This window comes from Gallinula chloropus, assembly GCF_964237585.1.
Source record: "Gallinula chloropus genome assembly, chromosome: 13".
Classification (NCBI taxonomy): Eukaryota; Metazoa; Chordata; class Aves; order Gruiformes; family Rallidae; genus Gallinula; species Gallinula chloropus.
Window position 1 is genome coordinate 13,871,052 of NC_140098.1, and position 13,433 is coordinate 13,884,484.

General features: G+C 49.1%; 1 protein-coding gene across 2 annotated transcripts in view; it reads right to left on the reverse strand.

Annotated features, from left to right (window-relative positions):
• The window catches only part of RANBP10 (RAN binding protein 10), a gene marked incomplete at its 5' end in the record, with an annotated part of 71,101 nt that overhangs the window by 14,605 nt on the left and 43,063 nt on the right, over window positions 1-13,433 (reverse strand). For both annotated transcript variants that reach the window (XM_084270075.1, XM_084270076.1), the window contains 2 exons: window positions 1,208-1,392; window positions 7,997-8,019. In XM_084270075.1, coding sequence (XP_084126201.1) covers window positions 1,208-1,392; window positions 7,997-8,019 — 208 coding nt within the window. The remainder of the gene's footprint in view (window positions 1-1,207; window positions 1,393-7,996; window positions 8,020-13,433) is intronic.

Genomic DNA, 13,433 nt, shown 5'->3' on the forward strand with positions numbered 1-13,433 from the left:
GCATGACAACCTATCTACTTTCCACACATGCAGGCAAAGGATCCAACTGGAAATGGTCTTATCTTCCCCGAGGGCTCTTCATACACTGAAATCCTCTACAGGCCCTACAAACTCTCTGGAAGGCCTCCTGCTCCTGGCTTTCTTGAAGAAAGATGTTATTACTATTTTCTATTAGTTTCTGCTGGTTGTTTTTCAAAGACTTCACTGCTTGGCATGAGTTATCTGCAAATAACCAACCACCAGACTGGCAGGGAACAAGACTGGTCACACACATGGGGTTAACACCACACCTGAGCCTCTGGGATGAGAGTGACCAGTGAGAGGTGTTTGGGGAAAGACTACATTAAAAAGGTGGAACACAGAGCTCCCTGCAATCAGAGAGAGAAGCAAGAGCCACAGGCTGGGGGGTTTAAAATGTAACTGTGCAACTGGCCTCTGAATTCCTGGGACCTTTTAAAATGCACTCACACTCACAGCACCCCAGGCTCTGCAGCACCAAGTCCCACAGTTTCACATGCTCAGTGGGGAAAACGTGTATTTTAAGCCAGGCTTTTCCTCTAATCCTTGTGCTTTAAGAAACAGTGAATTACCACTGCCCAGCCATGCTCTCCATGGTGCAAACCACTGGCAGACTGTAGTCCACATCCCTCAATTACCTCTTCCCAGTCAGCTCTGTCTTTCTTCATGCAGGAGACACTCCTGACCTCAGACAACTCTCCTCAGTCCTTCTCCTCAGTCTCCTCTCCACTCCATCCTTCTTACAATGAGGAATGTGTCCAATATCCATCAATTCATAAAGAGCCATAACCTTGCTCTCAGCTTGGTTGGGTCTGGAAGCCCCTGCTTTAGGCTTGCTCTTGCTCTTTCATTTCTGAATGTGGCTGACTTCCATTCTGGCTTCTCTCCTACCTTTAGAGTTTTATGGTGTCCTCTCCACTCCCCTTCCCCCAGTGCATCACCTCAAAGCCTATGTTCTTTCATTCCTACAAGTTTTCCTGGAGTACTGGGCTGAAAACCTCTCCAGTATCTTTTACATTTGCAACAGCAGCAATCTACACAGGAAAGACTAGTAAACAACACAGCAGCAGGCAAAGCAATTGGAGCAACATGTGCTGATTTGGGGACATAAGAAAGCATAAATTATCATTGGAAAAGGATTTAAAGCTTGAGAGCACTGAAGAAGCTGAACAGCAGAGCAGTGACTTACTTCTGGAGCATGGCTTGCCACTCGCCTAGTCTGTCTCCTATGGGGAACCGCTTAATGGTGCTCTGGATCTTCGCCCGCCACTCCCTCATGTAGTCCTCGATGTCAAACACAAACGGCTGCTGCCCAAAGTTGGCATCAACTATCTCTCCTGGAGTCTGGAGACCCACTGTAGGGTAGAGATTTGACTGGGAAGGAAGAAAAAGAAACCGGTATTAAAGCCAGCCTTCTCCTTCTGGTCCCACTCCCGTGGTATGGTAAGACAAAAGAGGTGCTCTTCAAACTGGGACGTGCAATGGAAGAGGAAGGGGCAACAGCCTGTCAGGGACATCTGAAGAAACCCCAGGACTTGCTGTGCAGTTACAAACAGTTACTGTACATAAACCAGAGCAATGGGATCAATCCCCCAACAGAACTGTCACCAATGCCACGCTGGCTGTCCATGGCATGTCTACTTGGCTTGGTTTTCCACAACTCCTACCAAAGCTCAACAGTCAGAAAATGACAATAATTGATAAAAATGAAAGGAGCATCATCACAATCAACAGATCTCTGCGTTCTCCACTGCTTGTGCCAAGCTTTCTTATTCCTCAGAAGCTGCTGGGAGGGTATTTTACATCTCTGACAGACAGGGAATGAACAGTAGTTTAGGTCTTCGCCGGTGCCAAGACAGCAAGTCACCCACCCAGGGCATTCCACTCCTGACAGATGGGATTCGGTTGAAGAACAAGCACGTGGATCCAAACGGGAGCTCTGACACCTGCTGCCTCAACAGCTGGGGAAAAGGTGACCACTGGGAAAATGCCTCCAAAATTCAAGCCCTAATTCAGCTTCCAAAGATGATCTAGTGGAAAACAGGTGCTACAAGCCTATCTAGAAGTTCTCTGAATTCTGGCTGCCTTAAGAATAAGCTCACGGACACGAACTGAATCCCTGAGCTCCCTTAAATACTGGGAAAAGAGAAAGGGCATCAGAGAAGGTACAGGCATGCCTGGCTCTCCCTCTGGATCGCCCTTTTTAAGAGCAGGTTCCATTCACCACTGTGTTACTCCTCCTTAGCACAAATTTCCTGTTTGCAACACAAACTTCACCAATCCTCTGCCTGGGGGCACCTGCCAATAGCCTGTGGGGTGTCAGAAGGCACCTCCCTGAAGCCACTCATAAGCTGTTTGGGGTTGAGTGTTCTCCCTTTGCTCTAACACACTGGAGACTGACACAGCCAGGCACCAGAGCCTGGGCAAGGCACAAGGACACATGCAGTGAAATTGAGGTCTGGAGGATGCCTGGTTGCAGTGTTTTGTTTGTCACTGAACCCAAGTGAGACCCATCAGTGGAGGAGCAGAACCTCTCTCTCTAGGTGAAACTGGTGAGAACTACTACTGGTGGTTACACAGTCACTCTAAAGTAAGCTGGGCTGATTCCCTACTCCTCTGTAGCAAGGGCCATGGGCTTGCCTACAATTCCCTGGAAAATTCATTCAACTAGTTCTTCACAGCTGACCTGAGACACTGGTGATGTCACCCATCCCCCTTGAGACTGCAGTGGTGGATTTTACCTTCTGCTGAAGGTATTAAGATGGTTACAAGGTGAAACCTGGCAGAATCCTGATCCTGTTGGCAAATGTGGTGGGAAATGGTTACTGCTCTCTGCTTTTGCCAGCGTGGCTACAGCTCAGTACTGTCCTCAGGTCCTCTCCTGCACATCCCAGTCCCCAGGGCAGGAGAGAGATTCACCAGCAGGGTCCAACAGGGCTGTGCTAGGATGGTCAGGCAGCTGGAGTGCCTGGCATACAAAGACAGGCTGTGGGAATTAGTTTGGAGAGGAGAAGGCAAATTAATCTCATTGGAAGTCTTCCACTCCCCAAAGGCAGGATTAAAGACTGGAATAGGTTCCCAGGGACTGCAGCATCTCTGTTCTGAAAGGTTTTCAAAACTCAAGTGGGTAAGGTCCTGGTCCTATCTTCTCTCTAGTGACAAGTGGTAGGATGAGGGGGAACAGCTTGAAATTGCACCAGGAGAGATATAGGTGAGATATGAGGAAGAATTTCTGTACTTAAAGGGCTGTCAGGCCCTGGGACAGTCTGCCCAGGGAGGGGGTGGAGGCAACATCCCTGGAAGGATATCAAAGGCTGTAGATGTTGTGCTTGAGGACATGGTCTAGAGGTGGGCCAGGCAGGGTCAGGCTGTGGTTGGGCTTGATGATCTAAAGGGTCTCTTCCAACCCAGGCTATTCTATGGTTCTATGATTCCACCTTTGGAATTATTGAATCTCAACTATCAAAGGAAAAAATGAGTCTTTAAATGCAGCCTGGGAATTGATGCCAGATGCCAGGATGCTGCATTGCTGACTCAGCCCACTTCCGCCTTTCCCATCCTCACACCAAGGAAGTCACTGGGTTAAAGAGGTGTTCCAAAGAAAACCCAGCATGCTGAAGGAGGAACTGCCAGAGGAAAATGCCATTATGTAAGGGCAGGCTTTCCTTTCTCTCCACTCTAGCTGACAAGGAAGTATCTCTAATGAGGGATCAATTGTTTCCATTGTTCTTACTTTTTTAATTAACTGAACTGTTTCAGCATGATGAACCCAAGGACTTCCAGAGCCAGGAACCAGATCCCCAAAATACTTGAAGTTAGAAGTAAAAAACCCCAGGTAACAACATACCACATATTTTCCAGCCACTTCTGGGTACCTTCCTCTTTGAGGGGAAGCTGCCTACCCCCAGAGCCCTCTGACCAGGCAGATGTGCCTCCTGCCAAGTTCTTCAGGCACCTTCCCCATGAATTCTGGCCCCCTAATTCATCTTGACTTGGTTTTTAACCTCCTTAGAATCATAGAATAGAATCATAGACTGGTCTGGGTTGGAAGGGACCCCAAGGATCAGAGAGCTCCAACCCCCTGCCACAGGCAGGGCCACCAACCTCCAGGCCTGGACCTACATAAGGTTGCCCAGGGCCCCATCCAACCTGGCCTTGAACACCTCCAGGGATGGGGCATCCACCCCATCTCCTTGTCCCTTTGTGTCCCTGCAATTCCACCCCAGACTCTTCCACATCCTCATCTTTACATTTCCTGTCATTTCATTGAGCTGCCAGAGAGGATAAATCTGATGTGGGCTTGAGTAAGACAGAGAGCTCAGCCTAAGCACTGACCTAAGCAGGTGAGAAAGGGACAGTTTCCCTCTGTGGGGGGTTCACTTCTATTTGCAAATGTTATTTCTGGATTAACTTCAACCCCTGTGAGGTCAAAAAGTGATTCTCCCCTCACTGTGTGTTTATACAGATGCAAACAGGCCTTAGAGGGAACTGAAACAAGCTGAAGCAAGCGTGCCCCACCACAGCTGAGAACTATCAGAACAAAATGTGGCTTTCAGCTGGAAGTCTCCACTTCATCTTCCATGTAAATACTGCAGAATATTGCCTCCAGCCTCTGACTGGAAGGGGCATTTTGCACAAGCACTTCGAGGAAGCACTTTCAAACAAGTTCCCTATTACCTCAAGACTTCTGCAATCTCAGGCAATAGTTGTATCTGCACCAGATGTCTGCCTTGGGGGGTGGTTTTGTCTTTGTGCTCTTCCAGCACAGCTTGGCTCTTTTGCTTCCACAACCTCCCACTCTCTGTATGTTGCTAGTCTCCCCCCCATCAGCCTTGTTGGCTATGGGGGTGACCACAGTTAAGTGAGGGTCCCTAGTCTCTCCTGTAGTTGATGAAGGCATGGAAGTGCCTCTAGAGAGTAACTGCAAGCACTTAATTTAGATTCCTCTACGGGTTGCCTGACTCTTAATCAGATCTACGCTGTCTAGCTCTCTGCAGTGATGCTACAGTATATATTTTATCTACTGATATACAGACCTACACTTAAATAAATATATATATACACACAAATTCCAGGTATCTTGCATCAAAGATCATTTCTCACTGCCTTTTCTCTTCCTCTCTTCTTCAGCTAGAAGCTTTTCCAGTTTTTCCAACCTGGCTTCCTTCTAAAAAACCTCAACTGTTTGGAAGAAAACCCAAGAAGCTATGGACTGAGAGGGAAAAAACCCAGCAAAGGCCATGGGATACACAGGTGTCTGTAAGGGTGAGGGAAGAAGGCAGCAATTGAAGGGAAGGATATTGGACAGGGAGGACAGGAATGATGGGAGTTGGGTGCAGCAGCCTTAGGGTGAACCACTTGCACAGTAGCTGAGCCACTTAGCACTTGGAGAGGAATGTCCAAAACCCACCCGGAGGCAGAAGTCTCTTGCCCTCGCTCACATCCACAGTTAGGGAGTGAAATGATGCAGCTGAGCTTCTCTCAACACCTTTTCCAAGAGAGGATAACTGTCAGTAGTAGGTCTGTGGAACATCCCCTGTCCTCCTTCCTGGCCCAGATAACCAGTGTTCTGGGTGAGTGGCAGCTGTAAAAAGCCAGCAGCAGATTTCCACAGAGAAGAGCCCAGCAAACTGGCTGGCAGGAGGCACAGAGACACCCATGGGAGACTCGGCCACAAGGCCTGTGAACAACAGACCCCAACCTCATCTCACCAGATCTTCCTTCAGTTCAGAACTAAAACATCTCCCTCACACATGGCACACAGACAGACAAGCTTGAGATCCTGTAAGGATGATCTGGCAAGATCAAGAAACTGTCATAGGGGATGTCCTGGGTTCAGGAGGGGTTTGAATTCAATCTCAGAGGCACTTCAAGAGCCCCCAGCTGCAAGAGCCCTTCTGCCTGCTCTGCTCCCCCCACTGCTCATCCTCTATTCCTAACACAGCCTCAGCATTGTGGACAGCAGGCTACAGGTGCACATGGGATGTAGACATCAGCTCACCCTGCACTCCTGCATCAAGGGGTGCAAGGTGAGCTGAGCAGGACAGCTAAGGCCAGCCTGCTAAGTGTGTGCTGCAAAGCCCTACACCAAGCAGCTGTCCATGACAAGACAACGGCATGTTGGGGTGGTTCAGCTTGGAGAAGAGACAGCTCAGAGGTCTCCTCTGAGAACCTTCCAGTCCCTGAAGGACCTACAGGAAAGCTGAGCAGGGCTGTTTGTAGGGCAGGGAATGATGGGACGAGGGGTGATGGTTTAAACCAGAGCAGGGCAGGGTTAGGTGAGACCTGAGGAAGCAGTTCTTCCCTCTGAGGTGGTGAGACCCTGGCACAGGTTGCCCAGAGAGGTGGTGGAGGCCCCATCCCTGGAGACATTCAAGGTCAGGGTGGATGAAGCTCTGAGCACCCTGATCTAGTTCAGGGTGTCCCTGCTCACTGCAGGGTGGGACTACATGGCCTTTGAATCCCACCTAACACGGCCTGGGATTAGATGATCCCATGTGTGTTGGATTGGTAAGAACCCAAAGAGTAATGACCTATCCCAGCATGAAGATGGTTTTCATCCTGGAAAAAGAAGTGGTCTAGCCAAATGAGAAGGCAAAGAAATGAAAAAATCAGAAGGACTATGGTAAAACTGTGAGTCCTGATGTGATCTATACACAGAGGGAAAACAAAGCTTCTAAGACAAAGGAGTATATCACAGAAACATCTTCTTGCTATAGATGCAAGGCTGCCACAAGGCCTCACTCCAAGAGGTTAATATTCAGGGACAGGTAAGATACTCTTTATAGTTAGATTTAATAAGCTGTTTATTGGACCAAGTGAATAAAGTAGCGTGAAATCATCCCCATCCAGAGGGTTTCTGGTCTGGAATATGTTGTGACCTTACCAGGTTCAGGAAAGGTAGGAACAAACCAAGAAATAAACCTGTATCTGCAGCTGATGTGAAAAGGCAAATTAAATAACTGGGACATCCTTCAGCACAGGCACTGGCCAGGAGACCTGTAAAGCCATAAACCCTGCTGGGAAGGTGGACAGGAGTGCTAGTCATTCTTTCTCACAACACAAAAATTAGAGGAATGAAATCAGTGTTTTGGCAGGAGGTGCAGGACAAAGGGAAATGAGCTTCCCTCCACACAGTGTGGACGTCGGCCAAGAAGATCAACGCCTTTGGAGGCCTAAACAAGCTACAGAAACAAAGACATTCCTCAGAGGAAATTCATTTGGGGTTATTAAGTACAAAGCCAGGAGTGCACCTCAGGGACAGGAAGTTCTGTGTATGAAAGGCATGGATGCAGTGGATGTGTCGGTGGATGCCTGACCTCCTTTTAGCTTCTCTTCCTTGTGCAGGAACACTTGGGTCTGAAGAGCAGCCAGGGGTTTGTTCATGACCCATGAAAGTTGTGCTTCTGTAAGAGTAACTCGGTACCAGGGCTGGTGAATCAGAGCAGCAGCCACCAGCCTCAGGCAGGTGCCAAATACAATCCTCCAGCAACTCCACAAGCTGGGTACTCATCACAGGTAGAGGCTTGACATGTGCCATGAGCCAGCTGAGTCTGACCTTCAGTCTCAGAAACACCCTTCCCTACACACACCATGGAAAGGCAACAACTCCACCACGTCCACGAGACTTGGGTGAGACAGGAAGAAGCTGAGAAGAACATCAGGAGGCATTTTGGGGCACTCTGATGGGATGGGAGAGGCTACTCAGTGACATACACTCCATGCAGTGAAGCTTTAATTCCAGGAGAAGGAGCCACATGTTCCTGGGGCCGGTGAGGGGAGGCATGTGAGCAGACCACAGCCACAGGCTTATGAAGCTTCAGCACAAGGAGCACCCACATCATGTAGTAAGGCCCATGACCATTTTATAACAGGGTATCACACAGAGTTTAAAGAAACAATAAAATCACCCCCCACACTCTTCCCCCTCCCTTCTGGTCGCATCCTTAGTTAAAATACCAAAAATAGGTGTACTTACAGGGAGGTCTGTAAAGGCTATACCTGTGGGGGGAAAAATATTACAATTAAAAAGGCAAAAGAGGGTTTTTTTCCCTGCTTGGCTACATCCTTAACACGCTCCCAAACGTTACAGCTTCTCAGTAAGTCCCCACTCTGACCCTACATTTCACCACCTAGGTGTAACTTCCCTCCCCAGCCCCCTCCTCTGCAAGGTTCTTCCATCTGGAGGAAGGTTCAGGAAGAAGCCTGAGTGTGTCACACGCCTCTCACAAACATCTGATTTTCTTCAGAGCAGCTCCTCTTTTCTTTGCTTCTCCCTCCATTACTCCAACAGAGTTTGTTTTCAAGGCCCACTCTGGCTTTAGGAACAGCTTTACTCTAGCATTGCTCTGGTGTAGGCTGTAGCTGGTTCTTCTCACTGGCTGGAGCGATGGGAACGAACACCCCCGCTTCATGTTGCTGCTGGGGAACAAGTGACCAGACTGAGCAGTGGCAGCCAGGAGCCCCTGAGATAGAACAGCTTCATCCTCAACTCCACTGCTACAGTCCCCACTATGAGATGGAGACAAAAAGGGGTATGCTTTCCCTTTCCACTTACATGTGGAGTCCCAGAGGTGCTAACAGAGCTGTGGCCAGCGACAAGGCTCGGATAGAGCCCAGACCAGCTCCGCAGAAGGGGGATGCTGTCCTCCCTCTGCCATGGGTGGGATGCAGCAGCCAGGCAGGAGCAGGGTGTGATGGATCAGCCAGCCACAGCAGCTCTAAGCCCCAGGTTTTTGGCTGCTCTCCCCAACTGCTGCCAGGCCCCGTTCACCTCATCAGGCTGGGCTTAGCTCATGTTTTAAGCTAAGGCTGTAGGAGTCAATCTGGAAGCTGCAGTCTTGCCCCATGTGTGCTCCTTCCTGTCCCCAGGCAGAGGAAGGCTGGCAGCTGCACCAGTATGCCCAGTTCTCACATAGGTCCCATCTCCCAGCCACACAGCAGCCCCTTCTGGGTGGCAGTGAAACTGCAGCACGAGGTTACCAGATCAGCCTGGAAGGGCAATTTGAGCCAACTTCAGGAGTCAACATAGAAAGACATAATTACTACTCGAAACCAACTCATTGGGAATTAGTTTACTAAATCAATAGCCAGTGTGGTTTATTGAACATCATGGCAGCCTGGAGCTTGTCTGCTGAGCGCCCTCTCTACAACCAACCAGGAGTCTCAGGTACAGGCCATGGTGAAGACCAAAAGCAAAGAGGTCAGGAAGCACTTCCCTCGCCCTGTCACTGCCCAAACACTGCTCCACACTCACACCTGTTGTTGACCTGGCACTTGTTTTGCTCAGCTGGGTGAAAACCACTTTCTACCCTTACACCAGAGTGTATCTGCTATCATCTGCTCTGCTCCCAGCGTCACTCAGAGCCAAAGGTGCCCTGGCTTTGCCCGTGCCAAGTCGAGCTGCTGGGTGCTGTGTCCCACACATGGGCAGGCAGCCGCTTTCTGAGTGGACTACAAGGGAGGTGGAACGTTGGCTGGCCTGGAAGGGCTGTGATCAGCAGCTCAAAGTCCAAGTGCTGCCCCTCAGGGATCGATGGCAGGGCCAAGACAGTGTCATGCCTTTTGTAACACCCTGGATGATGGGATGGCATGGCAGTCTCAGCAGGTTCACCAACATTACCAACCCTGAGAGCTGACAATACACTGGGCAATACACAGTACTGCTATTCAGAAGGACTTCAACAGGCTGGAGAGATGATCCAGCACACACCTCACAAAGCACAGCAAAAGCTACTAGAGAGCCCTTCCACCAGGTTGTAACCTCCCCCAAGAAGAGGACAGGCTGAACGGGGAGGGAGCAGGTCTGCTGAAGGATGCAGGGGCACTGCTGGGCACCAAGGGGTCAGTGGTGACTCCTTCCAGGGAAGCAGGTCAACCACATCCTGGGCCTGACTAGTATGAGTGTAGCTGGTAGCTTAAAGGAAGGGATTGCTTCCCTCCTTTCAACACTTGTGGATGTAAACTTGGAGTGTCTGACCACCTGAGCTCTCCAATAGAAGACAGTCAGCCAAACTGCAGTGAGTCCAGCAGAGGCCAACGAGATGAGGAGAGGCTGAGGGAAACTGGGTCATTTGGTCTTACTGGGGGGTTGCTCAGACACTTGTTGCTGCCTCCAGCTACCTAATGGGGGGGGGGGGGGGTGTGCAGAAAAGACAGAGCCAGACTATTCCACGAGCTATTCAGTGACAGGACACAGGAGGCAACAGAGACAAGCTGTGACATGGAAAATTCTGATTAGATCTTGGGGGGAAACATTCAGGATGAATGTGGTCAAACACTGAACCAGGGGACCAGAAAAGCCTCCTGGGGGAATCTCCATCTTGTAGAAAGTGAAAACTTGAGTAATGTGCTCCAGCCAGTCCTGCTCTCAGCAGGGTGTTGGACAGATGACCTCCAGAGGTCCTTCTGAAATGAAGATTCCTCTATGAACCAAAACAATTCTGTGAGTCTATAAATAGCTGTTTAGAGAATCCCTTCTGCAGCAGTACTGCCATGTACCAGCGTTCAACAAAGTCCATGGCAGAAAGTAGAAGAGCCACAGCTCTAACTAGGCAGCTGCATGTGAAACCATGCTCTTCCTCTGCAGCATCTCCAAAGCCTCCATCCAATTTAAAATGGCAAACTTGACAAATTCAAAGGCACAAGAACTGGACAGCTCAAGAGGTCAGGAAGCAAGAGCATGTGAAGAGCCTCTCCAATAAGGCCACAACGTTAACCTGATCAGGAAGGCAGTGATATAAAGACCTTAAATGAAGGCTTGGTGCTGGGGGACAGGGTGATAGACAACTTCCCCTGCCATTTCTGTGACTAACATGCATGAATACACAGCCCCACACACACAACATGCTTGTGGAGCTTCTACCCCACTCCATCCAACTGTCATCATCTGGACTGCCTCAGAGTCGGCCGTCTTCTTCACAATACACCTCAGAATTCAGTTAGCACAGGACAATATACATTTGGGTGCCCAGCACAGCACTACATTTCCTATAGGCAGGGTACTCCTCCAGCACCTGCACAGGTAATCCTAACTCAGAAAAAGCAGTGCTGATGGACTGCAAGAACCAACACCGTGGTCAGCAAGATGGGAATCAAAGAATATCCTAGGAAATGTTGGCCCATGAAATACCTGAATACTTCTACAGCTTGCTGCTGAGGAGAAGCACTAATGAACCACACAGTTCTACATGCTCTTGGGAACAGTTATCACCCACTTGGTCCAAGCTGTTCCTAGAGACACCAGGCCACAGCCAAGGTTGATGCTCTCCATTCAGTTCAAATCCGTTCCATCTCCACGGCCTTGTTTTAAACCTCCCAGTGCTCCTGCTCTCTGCAGGTCTGATTTGAGGACAAACCTGTTAAACCTGGACAATGCTGGGAGGGATCTCTATGGCAAGCAGACTTCATCATCTCTCATGTTCCTGTTACTCCCTAAACTGGCTGAGAGTGGGCACTGTACTTTCCAGGTTAACTTGGCCTTTCCAAGTGCTTGCACTAGAACTCAAACTACAGGAAGTTTTCTATGCCAAGACTTCAGAGGGTTGTGTGGTCTTTTTATAGCCCTGCTGCTCCATTTACCTTGGTCTGCTGTCAAAGTCTGAGATCTGAAACACTCCTACACCAGTCCCTTGGGTGAACCATCCACTTAATCCCAGAGAGCTGCTGCAGTCACATTCCCTCATCATGTCCTGTGTCCAAACCTCTCTGCTTAATGGCCCCAACATTTCTCAAATTTCTCCCTCTTTCACTCCTAATTCACACTCATCACACTTCCAGCCACATCTCATCATGGTTTTTCACTGCCAGGACCCTGCTCAGAACTTGTGGAAAGCATTTCATCAGCAGCCAGAAGACATTCAAGACATTTTCCAGAACAGAGAATTAAGACTCCATACGATGTCCAACACTTTTCACATGATGTCTCCAAACAAAGTTCAAGACTTGGCTCCAACCAGAACATCCAGAATTTGGGATGGCCAAGAAAAGAGTTCTTACACAGTGCTCCTGATGGATCTGATTACATGGAAAAGTATGGAGACAATGGAAGACCAGAGATAAGCAACAGGAGAAACTGCAAGGACAACAAGGGGGAGGAGTGTCAACATATGAAAAGGAGAGGATGAAATGGTGAGGAAAATGGAGAATATCATCTACAGGGCAAGACAAAGCCATGCTAATTCTGTTAAAAGCCAGAGGCAGGGCCCTGAAACCCTGCTGTCAGGCTAACTGGCATCACAAAGATCCTGATGAGTCTCAGGGCTATTTTTTATGCCTGCAGTAGGATTACATAATGACCTGATTTCCTAAGAGGAGATACACAGCTTCAGCTGCTCTGTGACAGGGAACATCAGGAAAAGGCACATTTGTCCCCTTCCTGGTACATCCTGGGTTTGCATGACACAGAAATGAGATCCTCAGGGTAGCATAAGCATCAGGGAATGCTCAAGATCTTCATGGTGATGCTTCCCCTGGGGCAGAAAGCATTCTGACTTTCAAATAAATCACTGTTCCTGCCTCCATCCAGGCTTGGTCCCTCTGGCAGGACACCCTCTCCTGTCCATCTGTCTGTCTGGTGTTGATGAGAAGTGGCATTATAGCCAGATGAGCGGGCTCAGGCACCCTCTCCTCAGCATTCAATGGGAAACACTTCTCTTGAATGCTGGGTTTCATCATCAACAGCACAAACACTGCTGGTCCTTAACAAGACCTGGCTGAGATTTTCATTCTGCTTTTGGGGGTTGGACCCAATGATCTCTTGAAGTCCCTTCCAACCCCTATGATTCTGTGATTTTGTCAAGAGACATTAAAATGTTCCAGCAGCTTTTGGGGGAGGTCAGCCCAGCAATAACCAACAGCCTGCCACTCCCTACTACTTCCAGCACTGTCTCCTCTAACCACATCATCTCTCCTGAGTATAAGCTTTGTGCCACTGCAGCTGGCGCTGGTACACAAACGTGCCAGTTGTGAATGCCCAGGGGAGTCTCCTACCTATAATCTTCTCATACATCTCATGTCTTGTACCATCTACCTGAAGAGCCCAAGAGGAGGAGTTTTTGCAGTGTTTGCAAGCTGCTGTCATTCTCTAAGCCCTAGCATTCCTGTGTCTTTCCACTGGCATTGCTTGCTGCTGGGGCAAGCTGTTCCCCAAGGGATCATTCGATGTCAGACTAGAGAACACAAGATTTCCATCAAAAAAAAACCCCATCTTTGGGAGGAAAGGAGTGCTAAAACTTGAGGAGATAAGCCCAGACAGTTTTATTGCTGTGAAGACCTCCAAATGTCCCAAACAAACCAAATTTCTGAGCAGGACACAAAGAAGCAGACATGGTAGAGACAGATCTTGGCTTCATCTGCCCAGACACAACAGGGTCTGGGGAACAGAACAGAGGACAGAGCAAAGGAGGAGGCTTCAA